This window comes from Parus major, chromosome Z (assembly GCF_001522545.3).
Source record: "Parus major isolate Abel chromosome Z, Parus_major1.1, whole genome shotgun sequence".
Lineage (NCBI taxonomy): Eukaryota > Metazoa > Chordata > Aves > Passeriformes > Paridae > Parus > Parus major.
In genome coordinates, this window is record NC_031799.1 from 46,340,797 (window position 1) to 46,363,354 (window position 22,558).

The 22,558-nt window shown below is 39.0% G+C and overlaps 1 protein-coding gene across 1 annotated transcript in view; it reads right to left on the bottom strand.

Moving 5' to 3' along the window:
* ACO1 (aconitase 1) overlaps positions 1-22,558 on the bottom strand; it is a 34,954-nt gene that overhangs the window by 737 nt on the left and 11,659 nt on the right. Inside the window, exons 3-20 of the mRNA XM_015652570.2 lie at positions 20,766-20,934; positions 18,547-18,684; positions 17,195-17,264; positions 16,906-17,089; positions 14,064-14,203; positions 12,921-13,092; positions 12,383-12,483; positions 11,319-11,435; positions 9,936-10,095; positions 7,271-7,406; positions 6,704-6,788; positions 6,263-6,419; positions 5,604-5,728; positions 4,745-4,849; positions 3,935-4,077; positions 2,363-2,510; positions 1,840-1,962; positions 726-911 (exon numbers count right to left, since the gene is read on the bottom strand). Coding sequence (XP_015508056.1) covers positions 726-911; positions 1,840-1,962; positions 2,363-2,510; positions 3,935-4,077; positions 4,745-4,849; positions 5,604-5,728; positions 6,263-6,419; positions 6,704-6,788; positions 7,271-7,406; positions 9,936-10,095; positions 11,319-11,435; positions 12,383-12,483; positions 12,921-13,092; positions 14,064-14,203; positions 16,906-17,089; positions 17,195-17,264; positions 18,547-18,684; positions 20,766-20,934 — 2,459 coding nt within the window. The remainder of the gene's footprint in view (positions 1-725; positions 912-1,839; positions 1,963-2,362; positions 2,511-3,934; positions 4,078-4,744; positions 4,850-5,603; positions 5,729-6,262; positions 6,420-6,703; positions 6,789-7,270; positions 7,407-9,935; positions 10,096-11,318; positions 11,436-12,382; positions 12,484-12,920; positions 13,093-14,063; positions 14,204-16,905; positions 17,090-17,194; positions 17,265-18,546; positions 18,685-20,765; positions 20,935-22,558) is intronic.

Sequence of the window (22,558 nt, forward strand, 5' to 3'; positions counted from 1 at the left end):
TGCACATGTTACTTGATATCATAGTAAAATAAGGACTACTAGGCTAGTTTTGCTACCTTAAAAAATTGTGATAGAAAGCTAAAGTGAACAGGCACCAATACTTCTATCCACACTAGACTGCAGGAAGCTGCTTGAGAAGAAAGTGGTTTAAAACAGAGCATAACAAACACAGTATGGCATCTCATTGCATTTGCTGCTTCATCTATAAGTGAGAAATTTATAGTGGATTTTGAGTGACTGGTCCAGAAAGACAGGATGGCTTTATGTTAATTAAAACAGTTTGAGCATCCTGCTTTTATATCCTGTCATAGTAAATCATAGCATGGTTTGGGCTGGAAGGGACATTAAGGATCATCTAGTTCGAACCCCCACTGCCATGGGCAGGAAACATTCCCACAAGAGAAGGTTGCTCAAAGCCTTATCCAACCTGACCTTGAACCCTTCCAGGGAGAAGGAATCCACAGCTTCTCTGGGCAGTAGTTCCAGTGCCTCATCTCAAATTATTCCTTGTATCTAAGCTAATTATATCTTCCTCCAGTTTAATCCCTATTAGAATGACCCCGTCAATTTCCTTCACCATCTCAGTTTTCTCCCTGGTTTAAGTGAATCTTACTGCCATATGTTTTGAACAGCAAAACATGTGACAGCATATGTTTTGAAGAGACAAATAATTTAGAGTAAAATTAAGTGATTCAGAAATTCTGCTCTTACAAGTCTTCTCGTACCTTAATCTGGACATTCATCTGTGGTCTTAGTTTTTCAGGAATGATAATCGTGTAACGCTCCCGTCCAGTGAGTCCTAAAGTTCCTGCATCCTCTCCAGGTAAATACTGCAGAGGGATCACTCCCATTCCTACTAGGTTGCTTCGATGAATTCTTTCATAGCTTTCAGCGAGCACAGCCTTGACACCCTGGGAAATGCACAATAGGTTGAGTTATTTCATAGCTCAGAACAGTCTTTCTGTACTCAAAAGGAGAAAAGTGGTTTGTTTGTGGTCCCCCCCATTTCATTTACCAGCTATTGTAGAGTTAGCAGGTCTCTCTGACAGCAAACTGTCCAGGATGACTTGATTTTACGTTAACTTTCACACCTCTTTAAAAGAAGCCTGACTCAAAAAAGTAACATATTTTCTCAGGAATCCTGCATCTACCTTAATAGGTCATATGCAGAGCACCACTAGTCATTTCCACAACTCTTCCTAATTCAGTGTTGCTCTCCTGTAAGCACGCAGTTTAAATAATTTTGAAAATTTTACATGTTAATACATTTAACACGAAAACTCATTGCCAGAAAAAAATCTCCAAGCACCTAAATGAGCTTAAGCACCAACTCTCATAAAAGTTTCTTTAATAATGCAAGAAAGCTTGAATCAAAGTTCTTGCTGCAGTGTAAGACTGGACAGACAAAGAAAGAAACAGGTATTTCACTGTATGTGGATATCTATTTGGCTCCCATGGTGAAGCCATGCTAAATTTCATTTTCACTGCTACTCTTCTCTTACACTTTCTAGTTTCCTTGTAAATGAGCTTAAGGATGCTGCTGAAAGCAGACCTATGGTTTATGGGCTTATGGAAAATGGAAGTAAAAATTGGGCCTTTCTAGTGTGGCCTTGTGGATTTCTAGATGAAGATTGGTAAAGCCTTCTGGTCAGAACAAGATCTATTAATGTTAAATAGCTTTTGCAGATCTACTGTGGCTCTTGGAGGCAGCTGAGATTTCAAAACAGCTCTTTCTACCAAAAATGAGAATGAGCTACTCAGGATTTGGTCACAAGCTAGTGTTACTGACAAAAAAGTACACTGTTAATACTGTTCTCCTAGTTTACTGTTGCCACTCACCAAGAGGAATGGTCCTTTAGCAGCCCAGTCTCTGGAACTTCCTGCACCATATTCCTTCCCAGCCAGCACAATCAGAGGATGACCAGCCTGCTTGTATCTTTCTGCAGCATCAAACACATCCAGCTGGAATAAAAATGCCAAACGCTTTGTAAACTTTTTGCAGGTCGAAGCACAATTCCAGAGAAAGGAGGAAAGAGAATTGTCCCCACATAAACAATTGAAGCTCACAACTTCCACCAAGCAGCACTTTAAGGATATTGAACCATAAAGCACTTTGTGGCTTCTAGTCTGATCTCATTCCCAACACAAACCTGCACCTTCCACTGGTGCTTTTACAGTGGTTACACTCACCACTGATGTGCCTGAAGGTGCATTTGACTGCTTCCCTGAGTCAGCTCCTGCCCCCTCAAGTAGCTTTGCTTAGAAGGTACTGAAGTAAATTACTAAGCTGGTAAGAAGGAAAGCCAGCACTAATCCACTCGGTTGTCAGTGAGCCACAGTTTAGAGCAGCATGTGTACTTACAATTTCCCCAGAAGGGAAATGGATTGTCTGAGGTCCTTGTTTATCAATAAACTTGTTGACCAAACGAATGTTTGCAAATGTCCCTCTGGCCATGACAGCATCGTTCCCTCTGCGGGAGCCGTAAGAATTGAACTCTCGAGGAGTCAAGCTATTAAGGGAAAAGTAGAAAGGAAGTTGTTGGTTTTAGACTAAAAGCACTTTGCTCGAAAAAAAGAAAGTAATAAACTGGTGTTTCTAAGGCAGGTACATATGTAGTTTCTACCCCAGCAGCAGTATCCAGTTAACCAATATTTCTCCTTTGAGTTGTTTTGAAGGAAAAGAAAAGTAATTCACAAATAGCTACAGTTTGGTCAGAAAAAGCAGTTTCCATAATAGTCTCAACTCTTGCCCTACAAACAGTATCCAACAGATGCAAGTATATCATTCACATTAACTCAGGAGATGCAACACAATTTTTTTCTTAATTACTGGTCCCTGAAGATCCTCGTTATTTATACTACTATAACATCTAGAACAAGGGCACTGAATTGTGCTAAATATCAAAAAGGCAGCAAGAATCTCTGCTGCAAGTTGGAACTACAGAAGAAAATTTCACTTGCAAACAGAAATATGAGAATGAGGGGACACTCCAGCCTAACCAGCAAACAAAAAATGCACTGGAACATGACAGAAAATTAGACTGTTTGCATTGGGCTACATCCAAACCATAGCTATGACATAAAATGTATCTTTTGTAATGCATGTAGGACTATTCAGATTTCCAAGTAACTGATAGCAGGGTGTGAGAGAGTCCAGAGCAGTTGGTTTTCAGTATATTATGCTGTTTTAATCAATTATCTTTCCAAAATTATTAGGTCTAGTGAGTTACGTCTTCTTTTTATGTCAGTGCTGTTGCTCAAAACACCACTGAAGTTTTAAGAAGTGCTAAATCAGAGAATAAAAGCATTATATTACCTGTGAAGCCTGAATAGGTCCAAGTGGTAAGTCCTTGTCTTGCCCTAAGCTGAACCCCAAATACTAAAGTGACATTCTGGCCATAGAAAAAGATGAACATTTTACAGGAGTTTGGACTCCAGTCACAACAGATTCGCCAGTCATTGCAGCTGCACTGAAACCTAAACTTCTGGATGTTCTGTAGTGCCTAAGAGCCTAGATATGTGAAATAGTTGTACATGCTAGAAGAAATTAATATAAAACCCATTTTTGGCACTAATGAAAATGGTCATTTTGCTTTGATAGAAGGACAAATCTTGATTCCCTTATTTATGAATAAATGTAGAGGCTAGTTTTTGCAGTAAGTCATCTTATTCCCCTATTTCCATAAAAATGTCTTTAGCTCTACAATGATAACAGATGTACACACTCTATTCTCTTCTTACACTTAGTGAGAGCTGCTGAAGCAGCATGAAGAGAAATGTTTTCCCTTCTTAATTTATATGTTGTCTAGGCACCTGTCAAGGTATGTAAGTGTATGTGAACAGACAGAAGGTATGTGTGCCTGTAACATGGTATAGTAGTTGTGGTTTGTGGCTCTCTTCCCAATGTATGGCAAGAACAAGAAGCAGTGCTTACCCTCTGCTGGTCAAATAACGGGCTGCAGGACTATTTCTTGCTATGTTCCCAGCTGGAGATATGTGGTCAGTAGTCACAGAATCCCCAAAACTCAACAAGACATAAGCATCTTCTATTGTTTTTGGGGTCTGAAGAGCCAAAGTCTAAGCCATAAATACAAACAAAACAATTAACGTATGAAAAATGATTCCTTTACCTTTCTCAAAAAAGTGCAAATTGCAAAATATAGTCTCCCTTTTGTATACAAGTTAGGAGAAAGAAAAAATCCAACGCTATTAAAAATGTTTATGTTCTTGAACAAATATGATGACCTGGCTATCTGCCAGCAGGTTCATGCATGAAGAAAATAGAGGAGACAAAAAAATCCAGCCAAGGCTTCCTGTGATACACGCATCGAAGATTCCTAGACATGTGCATGCATTAAAATTTCCATTTACTTTTAAATGGCACTGAATTAGCAATTCAAGCACTGAGCTATTTGGTGCAACATGGAAGCAGGCAGAACAGTGCATTTCATTTCCTGTTTTTTTTTCTTCACTTGTTTTGTGACTGTTTAGAAGTATTTCAACTTAAAAGTTAAAGGAGACTTTTCAAGAGCACTGAAGTGAAAGGGAATCCTTACAATTTTGAGATTCACTCATGCCTTTGTATTAAAATGAACACAATAGCTCAATTCTAACGTGTAAGAACCAAGGCCTCAATAGCCTTTTATGAATCCTCTCAGGCCCCTTGAAGTGGCTTTACTTCACCCTCAATGAGTCAAGATCACTGTACACTTTGGCTTGATTCAAAGGGAAAGCACGTACGTACCAGACCATCAAAGAAAGGAGGAGACTTGATATAAGTAGACTTGGGATTCCAAGTATACAGTTTATCTGAAGGAGCATCTAAGGCATTCCAAGCTTTGTTGACTGTCTGAAAAACACAAAATCGTTTCAATGATTTCTAAAGTTTTCAGAAGCAACGTAATTATTTCAGAATCCAGGTAAAATAACAAATTTTACTTTAGCTAAAGCCTTATGTATTTCTTAGTGCACTTTGGGAAATGCCCATAAAAATTTACATTATGTTTGGGAGTGTTTTTTTAATTATTCTACCTGTTAAAAGATTTAGGAAAAGCCTCACTTCATTACAAAAGAAAGACATTAATTCTGTTTTCTCAGAATAACCTGTACTATGCACACAGATAACACTTTATAATTCTCCATTGTGTTTGTAAGTAATCTTAAGAAGCTTCCCTAACATAAACATATTTTGTTTCAACTCTTGAGAAAGATTTGCAGGAAGATATTACCAAGTAGAAGTTCTTTTTCTGATATCAATCCTATTAGTTAATGCAAATGAATTTTATGAAAGCTGAAAAAAAATCAAACATCTGTGAAGCTGGAATATTCCACCTTCTAGTATCAGCTAGGGATGGCTATCGAAAACATATCATCTACATGTCACATTAAAAGTATCATAAGGAGCAATTTTCAAAACATGACTGTCAGAAATAATTAATTATCCAGAAGATTTTTTTTAAAAAAATCCTCATTTGAATATCTGTCATAATGAGAGCAAAACCTAGAGATGAAAAAGGTTCATTTCATTATCATGATTGTCTTATTTAATAACTTCAGAACAGCACAGTACATCAATCAAACTACTGCCAAGAGGATTAATTCACCTCTATTTTTTCATAGACCTCCTTGAACATCCCAGGAATAACAAATTGACGCTCAACAGCCTGAATCTCATTTCTTGTTGGCCAGATATCTTTCAGGAAAATCTTCTTCCCCGAAGCATTTATTCCTGTATAAAGTGGTATTGTTAATTTTGTTGCATAAATTTTTCATTAAGAAGGAAGAAAAGCTTACCACTGTGTTCTCTGGCTAAGTGCTCCTTGTAACACTCACAAGACACACTTTATTTCATTTACAAGGGTTTGACAGAAAAGCGTGTCAAACTTTATAATAACTGTACACAACCCTTCTTTTTTTTGACTTTCAATGGCCTTCCAGAATAATTTAAAGAATTTATGCTGAAAAGGATCTTTGAAGGTCATCTTCACAAAGAACATCTACTAACTTGGCTCTTGAAAGACTATCACCCAGCTATAACCAAAAATATGACCCAGTGGAACTAGGGGGAAGCCAAGATTGAGCACTATTCTTTCTCCATCATACAGACTCCTTGCTGTATCATCTCTTAACAATTGCGTAATTTGTCTCCCAGAGGTATTTAGCACTTTAAAGCACTTCCCTAGGGCAAATATTTCTAAAAGTGCTTAATTCCAGACAGTTTAGCTCTTAAGCTGTGAAAAGCAGCATCCCAACACTGTCTTACCTAAAGGCTCTTTCTCGAAGTCAATCCGGATGGTCCCGGCAATTGCATAGGCTATTACCAGCGGTGGGGAAGCCAGGTAGTTGGCACGGGTGTTGGGATGGACACGCCCTTCAAAATTCCTATTGCCAGACAACACACCCACTGCCACAAGGTCTCCCTGTAAGATGGAGGTTGAGACAAAGATAGGTCAGCTGCTTGCAGAGTCCACACACACTCAGCAAATCTGCAGGGCCTCACTACACTGCAACAACAAAGACAAGTCACAGAACTGTCTTCTTCTGAATAATCCCAGAACATTTCCCACAGAAAAGAGAATATAGACTGAATTTACTTTGTACAGAGCTGAGAAGACAGTTCTGTACACACAGTGTAATACAGCTCAGAAGAGCACACAGCAGAGAACAGCTTACATAAATGAGCTGCCCAGGAAAAACTACATACCTGTGTAATGGCCTCAACAACAGACTCCGGTAGGGGCCCACTATTGCCAATACATGTCATACAGCCATAACCCACCACATCAAACCTATACAAAGCACAAAAATAACAGTGAACATAATGCTATGTTGGAGCAAGGCATTCAAACACTCAGCAGTTGGCAATGGTTACTTTCAGGAGAAGTACTGCTTTAACAAATGAAATGCTGCTGGAAACAGCATTTTTGAAATGCTCTATTTTTACCACTGCAGTGACTGTCTGTGCACACAGAATGCGAAATGTGTACTCTAGCAAGAGGAAGAAGTGTGATTTACACTGTTTCAAAACAATTAGTCTTGAAAATAACTGATTCTCCTGCTTAAGAACATAAGTCTTCAAGAAGTTACAGCAGGCCTTCATCATTGTACAAAGCCAGCCAGCACAACAGCAGCGTGCTCACTTATGCAGGACCACACCATAACATGCAATATCTTTTAAGCTGCACAGAGAAATAGCTATTCTATTGCATCATTTGTTGACACTGTTTTTAGTTAAGCAACCATAGGACAATAGTAAGAAAAGCACTCCTACCCCAGCTGAGAAAGGTAACGCATAACTCCACTCTCCCTCAGATAGTAAGTGACAACCCCGCTTCCTGGGGACAGGCTAGTTTTAATGTACGGCTTCACTGTCAAACCAGCTTCAACGGCTTTCTTAGCAAGCAATCCTGAAAAATACAGAGGATAGCTGCAGATTTTCCTGAAAACGAGATAGTTTGGTGGATAAGCACGGTAAGAGAAGTACCATTAAATAACTGGGAACAGAAAATGCACACCAGCAATGAAATGGTACAGTGAACCAACAACACTAATTTTGTGATAACCAGCTAGAAGACAAGTGCTCTGTTGAACTGTAGATTCAGCCTGCAATTTCTGTTCCACTAGAAAGATAATGGAAGTTGCATTCAATAAGATGCACTCCCTGGAACAGCAAGTAGACATTCAAAATTCAGAACACTATTTGTAAGACAAATGTCTCACAAAAAATGCAATGAAGAACTGTTAAGTTCTTCACTTCCTGTGGTCTAGTGAACCAGAGAAGAAAAAACTTCCAGCATAGTACTTGGTGCTCTCAGGAGCAGAAAGCTATGAGAGCACAAACACTGGCCCTTACCACAAACAAACCATCTCACAATCCACAGTTTGTTGCACAAGTGCTGTTTAACCATTCCTGGTTTTGTAATATGCATAGAGATATAACAGGGGAATGTGTTGCTAGACATGCATTTATCCTGAATTCCTTCCTTTGAAATTCCTTGAATTGTCCATACAGAGATGAACGTTCAGTTCTTTTCCAGGATGAACATAAAAAAAAGCAGCAGATAGGCAAACTATGCAAAACTTCATATTCCCATCATGCATTTTCCCCCTCACACATGACATTCATTTAGATAAGAAAATAGAAATAAGCTGTGCTTTGATCCAACATGATCTCCAACAGGAAGATATCATCAAAACATAAATGCTGCTGTACAGAAAGGCAGCAAAGGTGAGAGCAGCCACTAAATCTGAGCACATACACCAAGATCCTTAGGACTACATTCTTCAGAGTGCTGTGCGTTACACAGTAGTGAATGCACTCAAAGTACCAACTTTATTTGCTCTGCAGAGCATTCTACACTTTAAACCCATAGAGCTATTAAGCTAAGACAGTTAAAACATCAGTATCCCTTACTGCCTCACAGAAAGGTAAAAATGCATGTCATTAGCCTGGGAGCCAAACACTAGAGGAAACTATCCTCAAGAGGAATACACCCACCTAGAACTAAGGGAATAGACAAGGCAAACAGAATCAACAGAGTCTGCCTGAGAAAATCTATTTCTTGACCCTTGGAAGATCTATTTCTGTGATAATGCAGAGTGGAACTGAGGAAAGAGGTATGCTGTTTTGGCTGTCCTGTTAAGGGCAAGTGGATTAGACACCTTGTTCAACTCTGTTCCTCTCAAAATGGTAAGAAAACAAGCAGGTCTCTCCTGCTTCTCTTTTTCCCCACATCATAGTTTATGATGGACTTTGAACCTGTTGCTAGAGTTTAAAAGACCTTTGGCCTGGGAGGGGAGTGAACTGCTGGTATGTAAAGTATGCAAAGATAGATGTTAGTCTAAAAAAAAGGTGATAAATATCACATCAAAAACCCAAACACTAAGTGACTGTTGACAGACTGCTGACAACCCAAAAGCTTCTCAGCACCACACCAGAACTAAGACAAATTGTGTTACTTTAACCAGAAAGTAATACACTCTGGTGAAGGGCTTTTTTATTGCACACTGCACATCCCTTCTGACCTTTGTAGGAATAAAGTTTGCATCACATGACCAGTTTGACAGACTAGTAAGCCTTTATTCAGTGATGATCCTACAGCGACAGATACCATCTATGTATATGTTTGCAGAGGAAAGAAAGAAATATGTAAACATGTAGCCAAGCACCTGGGAAACTGGGTCGAATTTGTCCAGTATAGACTGAACCCTTTGAGCTGACACTCTTCATTCCTATTTTGTTGCCAGGATCACACATTAGGAATGACAATTTTTCTGCCCAGACTAGTCATGTTAAAAATGAACAATCTCCTGACCTGAAACTTTGTACCTTTTCAGACTAACTGTTCTCTAGTGGTACATACCAAGCTCACCTCTGGCCTCCTCTTGGATGCAGTTAAGATGTAAATGAAAAGGCTCTGAAAGCTGGCAATCCCTGAGAATAAAATCTGCTTCCTCTACTCACACCTACCATGCCCCCAGACTCTTGTAACAACTTTAGAGGGCAACCTCTAGCTAAATGTGTGATTTTCACTCTGCTGACGGATCAAGCACCTTCAGACTTGCCCCAAAAGACCATTCTTTACTGCCCCTCTTCTGGCTTGACTTTCAACAGCCTCTTCTTAGCCTTATATATCAGTTTCTGTGCATTTGGAAAAGTGTCAAAATTGTTGGTTAATTAAGTTCCCTCTAGCCTTGTAGAAAAGACAATGCAGGAAGAATACCTTTTTTGTTAACCTACATTTCTAGCTACCACTTCTACAAGTCCTTCTGAAACTAAGTCATGAGTCTGAGTCCCTTAGAAACTAAGCTCAGTTTTAGCACTGCAAATGACAAAACCAGCACTGTGCACATTGAATTCCAACTGTTGTTGCTGTCTTTAGGACACACATCCAGAGCCATAGAAAAACTACTGCACATTGGGGAAATCAGCTTACCTGCACCCAACATAACTGAGGGATTACTGGTGTTTGTGCAGCTTGTAATGGCCGCAATCACTACTGAACCATGAGCAAGCTCGAAGTCACGGCCCTCAAAATTAAATTTGACTGTGCTGTTGTGTCGGTCTGGGGCAATTTGGAATCCCTTGAATCCTTGCTGTAGGAGGAGAAGATAAGAATAAAAAGGAGTGGTTAACATAAATGTTTTGACTGAACATTAGTATGGGCTGTTTGTTCACCAAGTAGAAGCATCTGTTAGTTACATCCATGCGTATTCTTTTATGTCTGATGGTGAAGGCTTGCATCTCTGGTCAACCAAAATGGTGGACAAAAATTATTTTTTCTGGAGTTTCTCATCCTGTTTTCTGGTAAAACAGCCAGCCTTTGCAGCTATAGACATTGGTATTCTTTGGATTTCTCAGATGCTTCTTATTCCTGTATGTTACAGATTCCTGATGGCACATAGTCTTAGTACGCAATCTAGTCCTGAGATTTTAGCATAACATGTAAGATTCTTAAGCCAGGATTACCAAACAGTTTGAATGTATACCAGGAGCTGGTTTGAGAGGCAAAGGTCTGATAGTTGGAAAAAAACTAAAGAGCAAGAAGGCACTGTTCATGCCATGAAAAGTTACATTTAGAGATCTGAAAGCATAAGATCACCTAATGGAGTTTGGAAAATGTAACAAATCAAGAATTATTTGGAACTGCTGTAGTTTAGGTTTCTTGATTTACATGAATGGCGTTCTGTAATGCCTTTAACAAGGATGGTTACTGTATCAGGTAAAGATTCAAACTTTAGAAAACTTAAGTATCCAGGAATATTCATTCAAATAAAAATCTAGCTCTTCTTTCAATGACCACTTTTGACTGGATGATGAAGAATGTAGTCATTGTTTTCTGTCTTTACCACCAAGATCAAAGAATCACAGAGACACGTGCAGTTCTGCTCTGCTGAACACATTCAATACTTATTGCAAAACTATTTTGTAGATTCAGGGCATAACCTGCTTGGAATGCTTGGAGAGCTGAAGAGCTGGATAGTTATCTCAGAACTCAGTGCAGTAGGTATTTTGCTCCCTCTATTAACAATCCCCCCATTGTAGCAGAGTTCAGAAATCTCTAGTCCATGTCAAAACCATATTAAGCCTAAGACCAGAAAGAAATACTACTCCAGTAGTTCATGAACACTTTCACGCAAGAGGAGCAATACCCCAGTTTAAACTACCTATTACCTATATTCTGTCACTTTTGAAACTGCAGTCAAATATCCTCATTTATTTTTCAGTAGACAAACAGCACACAAGTCCAGAATGTAGTTCCTGAACATCAGACAGCTTTCAGAAGCGTGCATTAGTTTGTTTGCACAAATGTTCCCACCTTGGCTCCCAGACAAGTCTCAAAGTCCTTCTTCATATCTGACACAGCAACTTTGTCCTGAGGTCTTTTTGGTCCACTGCAGCAAGGCACAACAGTATGGAGATCCAACTCAACAACCTGTTCAAGTAAGATAAACAGAGAGTGATCGGGCATTGCCTGATAGGTTGATGCTTACCTCTACTGTTGAATCAATGCCAAGTTTGCACATCCTACTTTGCAGAAATTATTGAAGACAAATGAGAATGGGAAAATCAGAAGAAAAGGAACTCTCCTAATTTTAGATGCTGCCGGCTCACACAAATGGCTATCAAAGGTCCTAAAATTACTGAAAAACCCAATGTAACTAAAGCATCTAAGCACTGTAAATATTTTTTAATTTGTCTTCTAACATGCCAGAAGCAGGTTAAAAAATGATGCAAATAAATCCTGGTACTGATACAAACAAAAAGCAGACTATCAATTCGTTCCTCACCCATTTTCCAACTTTGTTTTCAAAATGTTCTACATCCTTCCAAATCTCCTAAGATTTTTGAATAGTCATGCAGACTCAAACATGAATTACAAGATAAAATTTTAAAGTAGAGAAAACCAGGAATATTCTTGAGTTTCCTGGGCACAGCTTAAGATCTTAATTTTCTTGAACAGAGAATTAATTTTTGTGCTCTGTGGTTACCGCACAGGGCTTCTAAGGGTCCTGATTCACCCAACATAATAGCTGTCTGAACAGAAAAAGAGTAAAACTGCAAACAAGGCTTGCACACACAACTTCCACATTATCTCCATAGCTACACTTCAGAGTATTCTTCAGTCTGGAAGGACTTCTCAAAGCTCCATGGAAGAAACTGTAGAACCTGCAACAGCAGATGTGCACCTACATCCAAGTTTTCACACCTGAAGAGCCAGCTAACTCTTTGCACTGGGCCTTAAAATAAGACACCTGCGCAGACCAAACCAAAGGGCAAGGAATCCCTTGACTATTTCTTAGTTTCTGTGAAAAACAGACAGTCATCGCAATAAAATAGGGACATAAAGCATAGGAGCCAGAAGAGAGAGTAGTTTCTAACCTGTGTGAAGTCCGGATCCTGAGAGGAGTCCTTGAAATCTCTTAGCATTCCCACAGCCTCAAGATACCTTTTTGTGCACATAACCTTCTCTTTGTTGCGGCCTAAAGTGAAAGCCAGACACAGAGAAACCAAAATGCAAGTGAAATGGAGGAACCACCATCTGACAGAACAAGAAAAAGTGTGTAACAGGCACACTGTCAATAGCACTACAAGACCCTTTCAAGACAAATATTAGGGATCCACTAAAAACACACCAGTCGAGCAGATTTAGTGGCTTTGGCAGAACAAAACCTTGGGTTCCTCTTTCTGTCATCTGGACAACCTAGGTTAAGATTTTTGGCAGGCTGACAAAAGTCTAACATTCAGCTCTTCCTAAACATGGATCCTAAGTGCAAAAACCAGCCTCAGTAAGCAAGTATCAGTAAAAGAATGAACTGAAGCTCAGAAGCCTTCACCTGATTCAATCCTACTGTTGATGTAATAAAGACCTGGAGTCCTTTCAATTACCCCTGAACCTGTGGTCTCTTCTTACACTCACCAGTTTGTATCAGGTACCCAATGCTAATATCATCCACTGGGAAGTAGGCAGCTGTTGCTCCATACTCTGGACACATGTTAGCAATGGTGGCTCGGTCAGCAATCGACAGCTGGGCAACACCAGGACCAAAAAACTCCACAAATTTACCCACGACTCCAACTTGTCGAAGATGCTGTTATAAAAATACAGTGTCTGTGTCATTGTTGTGTGTCAAATGACGTGATCATGTCTGTTAAGAAATCCAGCTTTTGGCTCAGAGAAATGTCTTGTGAAGATTTCTACAGCCATTTGTAACTAGGAAGCTTCTGCTAATCCCAATCATGAAGATGAGGACACAGAGATGTAAAGTTCAATAATAAGGTACAATGTAAGACCATATTTTTTCTAAAACTTGCTCTTCCTTTGATTTAAACTAGACTGTCTTACAATTGTATTTTTCTCAACGTGATGTTCTAAGAGGAGGACAAATGTGTGGGGAGTCTTCAGACCGCAAACCCAGGAAGAAGGAAAAACAGGAAGAACCAACTGCACAAGTACATGAGTCAAACTGAACACACACAACATCTGAATAAAAACATGACAAAATGTTGGCCTTCCCCATTTGAAGGTCTCTCTGTAGACAGCATTGTGTGATGAACTTCTGACTTCCAACAAAACTAATGCTAACCCAGTAATACTCTTAATTCAGTGACAATGCACAGAGTGAATAAACATATTATGAATATATGACATGAATCAAACACCTGCACATGAAAGAAATCAGATGCAATGCTTCTGGTTTCCAGAAACTGTCTGGTTTCCAGCTTTTATATTGCCTTATTTTAAGTGGTGACTTCAAAAACAAGTCATCAGGGCTTTTTTTTTTTTTGAGGCAGAGGAAAAAGCACTGTTGTTCCAAAACATTTCTGAACTCCAAAATATCCCAACATATATTTTGTGTGGCTTCTGGGAAGCAGATTTGCCTAGAAAATTGTCCTTAATGAACTGACTCCAATCCACAGACAGTGATAAAGATTTTTAAAATTCTAAATTACTACTGGAAGGACACACAGGGTTCTTAAACATTCTGTACACTGACTCTGTCCTACAGAATGTGCTTAGCTCTGAGGAGTAATGAAAAAATAACAGCTCTTGGTGATTTACCTTGGTAATGGTGAGCACAATGTCAGTGGATGTTACCAGTGGCTGAGGGTTTCCTACCAGCTTATAGCCAACCACCTCAGGAAGCACCATGCTGATCGGCTGTCCCAACATCACTGCTTCTGCTTCAATGCCACCCACACCTGCACACAACAGGAGGATACAATGCAACTATTTGGAAAGATATACTAACATGTCAGAGATAAACACGTGAAGTCGATTGCCAGATGACTACTCTAAGGTGTCAAAGGGGAGAGAAAGCAGACAGCCCAAGTCTTCTGCTAAGAGGCACTCCTCATCTTGCTGCTGCAAAGTTGGCTTTTTAATTTTGTTTTGTTTCATATTTTTATCCTTGTTCCTAAGCCACTAGCTGGGATATTAGGTGAATCTAAGTAACTTACTCTAAGGATGCTTGGCTTTTACGATAACAGATGTAAAAGTTTCATTTAATATCTTAAACATGTAATGCAATAAACCAAGAACCACTGGCATGGCACTGAACATGATGTGCTGTGGATGAAACATATTCAGACTATGACTGTTGGTCGCCAAACAAATTCTCAGAAATAATAAAGAAAGAAAGAAATGTTACTAAAGAGTGCTAAGAGAAAAGATACATGTTCAGACAGAAATATCTTCCCTTATGTCCACTATGTTTCAACAGGGTTTGGGAATGTGTAGGTGGGAACATTTGCATAAGCACACCTTCACTATTAGAATTCCAGCTACTACTTAATATTGCTAATTTATTAAGGTAACATATTGAGATGTCATAGTCATATGCAATTTAACCATGATATTTATTACCTAGCAATTTGGCATTAAGCAGCCAAATCAATAAGCAGTTTTATAACTTTCTGCCTGTAGAAAGTCCCTCGCGTATTTATCTTCTGCTTTGAAATCTCCTTCTATCTTTTGTTTAGCTTAAGGAATACTGAGCTAGAAAAAACTGCCTGTAATAGCTGCTTATGAATGCCAAATCACTACTCCAATCCTCTTTCTCACTTAATCTAAGAATGGTACTGAAAAATAATTTCTAATTTATTTTATTCAAAATTATATGCCTCTGTAAATTTAGAAGATAATACTGTGACATATCCAACCATGTGGCTCCTTTCACTGGTTGTTGAATCATTTTTAAACAGTCAAGTAAGTCTACATGACTGACTGACTACCACTGACCGTCATGAACCGAGTTCAACATCACCAGCCTCCAGGAAAAATGTTAGATCCAAGAGTATGCATTTTGAGCACACACGCTATAGACTGTGTCCAGCCATACCTGCTATATTCAGGAGGCTAAGAGTCACACTTTTCAAAGCAGCTTTTAGTGCTACAACTTCATCTAAATGATGGCTCCATGCATATGCTACAACCAAATACGGAATAAGATATGTGTCTAATCCCAAAGATTGACATCACAAAGATGTCAAGCTTTAGACACACTGAACTTGTTTACCTTTGTATTCTAAGCCAGGAACTCTTTCACCCTTGATTCAGAAAGTCTTACTCAAACAATACTGCTACAGTAGTATAGCTGGGTTATTAAAAAGGGGAAGTTCTATCATATGTAGCACTCAGAACTTCACAAGCACATTTGTGAACAACTAGCAAATACTCTTTAAAAACACAGTGTGATCCATATTTGTACAACAGCTGGTTCAGTAGTGCTCCTATCACCATATCACAGGAAAATAAAGGCTCAGCTGAAGTCTTTGCTGCTGTGTGGGATGACCACAAATACTTCCATTCTGTAGTTGCCTTTTTATTCAATAATTCAAGCATTTCAGTTCACCACTACAAGGAAAAATGAATTACTTATATCTATTCCTGTGGCACATATTGTGCAGAGTACTGGTATTAGAACATCACAGTTATGTTTCCCATGGTGTCCTCTCTGACCATATTTTAGTCATTCAGATTTAATTTTCAGCACCTTCCACTTAATAGATTTGTACTTACAGTACTTTTTGGATAATTCAGCACTTTTAAAGTAACCAAGTGGCACAAGAAAAATTGGCTGGTCAGTGAAACTTCAATTCCCTTCTTTTATTTAATATTTTTCTTATCTACTTCCTTGCGATTTAAATGCAGAATAGAAAAGAATCTATAGGAAAACCCCAACAAAGCCAACAACACATGTATCAGAAATCATCTGAGGCAGTTACCAGAAAGGGGAGCTTAGTTACAAAGTATTATATAACTGTAAGAGATCTTATCAGGTTACTTTGGGGTTACATTTGGGGTTAAGCTATGTAACTGTGTCTAGCTGGCACTGAGATCACAGGAGCCCATATAGTGCCGTGTTTTAGATTTGTGACCAAACTGGCATTGATAGTACACCAGAGTTTTAGCTATTGCTGAGCAGTGCTTACACAGTATCAGTGCATTTTGTTTCTCACCCTGCCCTTCAGCAAGCAAGCTGGGTGGGGAAAACACTCGAGAGGCACAGCCAGCATAGCTGACCCGAGCTGAACAATGGAATATTCCATGCCATAAAATACCAGGCTCAGCACTAATCAGGAAGATGGCCTTTCCAAAGTAGCCATTGCCCAGGGACTGGCTGGGCTTAGTTGTGCTGATGGGAACTGGTGACTAACTGTCTTTGCATCACTTCTTTCATTTCTTTTCCCTACACTTACCCCTGTTCACTTAAACTGTCTTTGTCTCTACCCATTAGCTTAATCTTGCATTTGGACTAACGATTCTCTTTCCTCATTGTGCTAGCAGGAGGAGTGAGGAAGTGACTGGGTGGGGGTGATCTGCCAGCCAGGGTCAACTCACCAGAGCCCAAAATACAGCTCCCAGAGCCCAGGGACTGCTCATGATAGACTGCTGTACATACCCCAGCCAAGCACTCCCAAGCCATCTATCATGGTGGTGTGCGAATCAGTGCCCACCACGCTGTCTGGGTAGTAGTAGCCATCCTGATCCATCACCACTCTTGCCAAGTACTCCAGGTTCACTTGATGGATGATGCCAGAGCCTGGTGGAATAATCCTCAAGTTTTTAAAAGCTTGAGAGCCCCACTGAAACAAAACGAATTAGAGTAAAAAATTTTCAACATGAGTACTGGAAGGACTTTCATTCACTGAACTTTTCTCAATGCAAATATGATTATTTTTTGTCAGTACCTTTAAGAATTCAAATCTTTCTTTGTTTCTTTCAAATTCCAGGTCCTGATTTTTTTGCAAGCTGTCTGACCTGCAAGTGAAAATAATCAGGTGTCAGAAACAAAAGTACCTCCTGAATTTCATAGTCAAATACACACAAAGGTTGAAAGAAAACTTTTATTAGCTAATGTGAATTTTGATCCATTGCACCATTTTAATATCACTCTAGACAACCAATAAAAGAATTTAAGAAATCTTAAGAGATAATATGTCAACTTTGTTTCAAATGTGAATACTAATCCACATTTGGCAGTCCTAAATGTTGTAGCCTGAGAAAAGCAACGCTGCATATTCGCAAAATTTGACTTTTCCAATACCTGAATCAGAAGCAATCAGCAAGGCAGTAAAAGAAACTGGAACACAAGTGTCCTGTAACTTCATTTTAAAAGGCTGTCACTATGATACACTGCTGTATGAAGCACTTCAATCAGCTGCCTAACTTAGGTCTGCAGAGTTTGAAAGAACTGAAGCATAAATCTGGTTAATGTTCTTTACATGAGAGAAAAATCTCTATTTTCTTACATATGTTAATGAGCCTAATAGAAATAAAATAAGGCTGTGACAAAAAAATAATTATTAATAACTGCATACCAAAAACTTCAAGAATATGGAAGGAAACCACCATAAAACATGTTATTGCAGGATCTTCTTGGAAGATTAGCTCAGTAGGCCCATACTTGCGCACCTTGGAGGGTAGAAGGACCTCTATACAAAGGTCTTGTATTTCACTGTGGGTCTAGTGAATTCTAGTGAGCCTTTGTATCTTTGTCCTCAGCATGCTGAAGACCGAATAGCCTTATGTTTCTTTCCAGGACTCATAGGGGTGTAGTAAGCGGTGTCTCATGCTTCTGCTTAGAGGCACTGAAGCAGAAAGCAGCTCCTCAGAGCTGAGCCTAGTGTAGATCACCTCTACTCTTAGAGAAGTGAGCAAGAAAGGAAATACTCTTGTTTGTCCTTTCTAAAAACCCTTATGGGGTCAAAAAAGTGTATGTGGATAAAAGCCATTTCTGAGCAATTAATAATAACGCAGCATTATTAAAGAGAAGTACAATAAACACAGGCCTGGAATGAGTCTGTTTCTATAAACATTTAGTACAGACTTGTGCTGCTGAGAGATACATCACAGATAGAGAAAATGCTCCCCCCCAACTCACTGTAGCTGATACAGCAGTCTAACTTTAAATTTCTTAATATCTGGAATGCTGTGGTACAAATGTTAACAGTATCACCAGTGGAACTACCTTAATGATCAGTAACTGGATTTAGTTTACTTACTACCATCAAGAAGTAAAGAGTGATTTTTATATTCTTACTGCCTGTTAAAATCAACCTGGATGGAGTGATCTATCACAAGATCAGCAGGACAGATGGGATTGATTTTTTCAGGGTCCCCACCAAGTTTCTTCACAGCATCACGCATTGCAGCAAAGTCAACCACAGCAGGCACCCCACTACAACAGAAACAAAATGGCATGGTGAAACAATTTGGGTAAGAGAAAAAAAAAAACAAACCAAAAACTAATCCTGAGATACAGAACAGACAGCTACTGTCACATACAAAGCAAACTGCACTCCTCCATTTTCAAGGCAAGCAAATAATGAATAGTAACCAGAATTTCTGGCATTTCAACATCAGACTTATCTAAGAGATCATAAACTTCTCAGCATTTCTTTTAACACAGCTTTCGATGCTTTTCTTCACACACATTCTCAGTTTTCTACTGAGGTATGTTCTAACATGATATCCTCAACCAGCTTGGAAAACCCTTTTATATACTTGCCTATCTGATTTTGCTGGCTGCTAAAACAAAAAGAGTACTCTGATAATGCTCATAAGAATCTTGTATCAATGAGCAACCCACTGAATAAACTATATTTCTTTAAGAGCAGCCCAAAGCAGTATGGATTTATGTTTTCAACTCTGACCATAAGGAAACTATTAGAATTTTTTTAAATACCAGAAACCATGCAAGAGCAGAAAAGGGCTTTTTAATTCCAACTGAATTTTACCTTGAAAATCCTGAAAAATTACCAAAAAATAAACAGGAAAAAGGATCCACATTATCTAACCTAGACACAATTAATTGACGTTGTTCAGCAGTTTGACATCCCAGGATAAGCTTTTTATAAGAAGTATGGGAAATTCTGCGTTATGCTGCCTAGGGGAATTTGAGGGAGGGGGGTAGGACGAAAGCAGCAGAAGAGTTATTTTGCCAACTTACAGGTGTTATATAACTGATATGGACAGACAAAATATCCTTCTACCATCTTAGAACTCAGGATAATTACAGAATAATCCTAACTAGGAAATTAGATAATTCTAAACCGGGACAACCTGAATGTAATTGTTGTATGGCTCTTGGAAAGTTGCCGAAGCTGCCTTTTTCAGAAAGGTCCTCAGAGGCCTGTCCAAGAGCTCATTTTTCAGAAATGCAGTTGCTGTGCAGACTTATAGGCACATTTTTAAAACTCAGCAGGAGTAGGGGGCAAGAAAGAAGAGCGGTAAGAGAAGGAATGATGTTTGCTTGAAAGTTCAGTTTCCTCTCCGCTCCTGTTTTTCAAAATATTAACAACTAGTGGATGAAAAATAGCTGGGAAATCACCACTTCTTTCATTTGAAGTTTTGCCAAAATTTTCTAATGTTTTTAAAAGTTGAGCTGTACTGGGTCTCTAGCACTTCAAAAATCTCTGTGAAAATGCAAAACAGAGGGTATGACAGCTAAGATATTATAATGTTGAAGAAGAAAACCATCTGGCAGCATAGCTGCAGTGAGCTTACCATGGATATACTGAAATATTTTATAAAGACAGAGGACAAAGATACAAAGAACAGGGAGTAGACTTGTATTAGAACAGTTAAATGCTATTGTTTCACCTGAAAATTGACTTTCCACATTGAAGAGGAATTATAATCTGATTATTACTGACACCTGACAACTCACTGCAATAACAAGGCCCAGTTTTCAGAGTCCATTAGGTAGGAATCTCAATTTGCATTTCTGGGAAAAATAATATTTTCACCAGCAGAGAAGTATTTAAGAATATATTTATAATAACACTGATTTAGATGAGGGAGTAATGATGTGGGTTATAAATGAGGACTGAAATAGGTAGAAAATTGAAAACAACTTCTCCCAGGGAACAAAAACAAACAAAAAACCAAACAAACAAACAAGCAAAAAAAAAAAAATGAGAGAGAAAGAGAATAGACAGTACCACCCTTTCAAAGAATAACTTCTAAACCCCAAACTTCCTCAGCTGGATGCAATTTATTATCCCATTTTCTTCCCCTGTTTTGAAGTTTTGTGAAGATATTTACTTCTCCATCTCAGAAGAATTCCTTTCAATGCTCTTATTCCGAGTGCTTGCCTTTTCAAGAGTTGTCTGTAGCATGACATCCAGGAAAGTTGAAAAAGGCTTTTCTAAATATCTCACTGCAATTCTTCCCTTCAGCTCACCCCTCCACCCCAAGCTGAGCATTGCTGCACTCTCAAAAGCCTCTCTTCCTTGCTTTGGAGAACATCAGACTCACGTGAAGTCTTGCAGAATAACTCTTGCAGGCTTAAATGGCACTTCAACATTCTTGTGTTGCATCACTTTCCAGTTGAGAATATTCTCAACGTCTCCTTTCTTCACTAGGAACTCATCACAGTTACGGATCGCTGCTTCTAGGAGGACTCGAATGGAAAATGGCAGGCGAGCTGCAATGGGTAAGAGACAAGAAACAAATTCAAGTTTTACCTCAGGGCATATGTCAGCAAGTGCAAGGTTCCATGCCTGGGGCAGACAGGTCCCCATATTCCTACAAGGCTTTATCCTGATTATCCAAACCCCTTTTCCAGCCTGCAGCTTTGCCAGGAGGTCAGTACTAACTGAGCTGTACCACTTGATGCTTTCAGCAGGTTTATTATCTCACCTCCTGTGACACAGTAGGCATCTTTGCCAAGGGACTTTTCCACCCTCCATAGCACAACTACCCTGAAAATAAGCTGTGTTCACATTGTTTTTCTGCAGTATGCTCTCACTCTTGTCACTGTACACAGACATATAAATATGCCAGGAAAAGCATAGTTTTCTACTGGCCATGTTGGAAAGCACAGCTTTAGTGGTGTATGCAGTCTCTTCATCTCAAGAGATTGAAGATCAAACCGAGTGAAAGTCAAACTGCACATCTATTAATCTTTTTTTACTTCAAATTAGAAATATTTAAAGAAGATGACACAAAATACTATTGGAGCAGTCCTGACAGCTCTACTACAAGGAATGCGTGTGAAGAAAAAACCCAAACATGTTTCAGTCCCACCTCCTCTGGTCCACTTCAATGAGAGCTGTTTGATTGCCTGTCAGAATATTTACATTATTTACATACTTCTGAGAAGTTTGTTCCAACCTTCTACACAGGGCTAGCCCCCAAGACATAAAAGTCACTTAATCACAGTGAGACCTCATTAGTGCTATTGAAAAAATAAAAAAAAAATTAAAAAAAATCTATTATTCAGGACAGAGTTATTTGGAACAATTTAGGTTGGTTATTGTTGGGGATTTTGTTTTGGAGGATTTTGTTCTTTGGGGTGTTTTGCAAGTTATTGTTACTGTTGTTGTTTTGGGTTTATTTAGAATTGTCTCCTGCCCTTCCTTGAAAACCTATTCCCTTTTTATGCTGGATTGTGAGAATTGCGTCCTTCTTTCTTTAAAGAATCTGGAGGTTATCACTCTTGGAATCCTGGAATGGATAAACTGGTATTTGTTTACTTGTCTATTCCTTAAGACTCTTCTCTGCTTTTCACCCACCAAGACTGACTGACACTAATTGACTGCTCATTTACTGGAGCCTGTAATAGATATGTGTTGCCACATCCAAAGAAAATGTTCCTCCTCTTGTTCCCGGAATTCTCCTTAGCCACCTGATTCCTCTTGAAACACCAACCCCCCCACCACAACTCTAACCTATAGATACTCACTTTCTAAGTCAATGGCACAGACACTAAGACTTTTACCAGTAGCACTGAAAGATCTGGGAAATGTCAGAGGAACTATAGAAAAAGCCTCTTGAGAAAGGATTCTCTAGCCACTATTGTTTTTAAAGCTGAAAAATCTTTCTGATTGGTTCAGTCATACATAAGAGTGGTAGATCCTTTCCAGCTTTTAGCAGTATAAGAAAACTTGGGCTCTTAGTTTTGCCTAGTTCTCCTCATCCACTCAGGAAAAACAAGACTGCTGAGTGCACAGTATGCTGAGAAAATACTATTGAAATCTTGCCAATATTTCTGTCATTCTAAATTTCAAGAATTAGATTTTGCTAAAATTTTGTTTTCAAGATCTGCC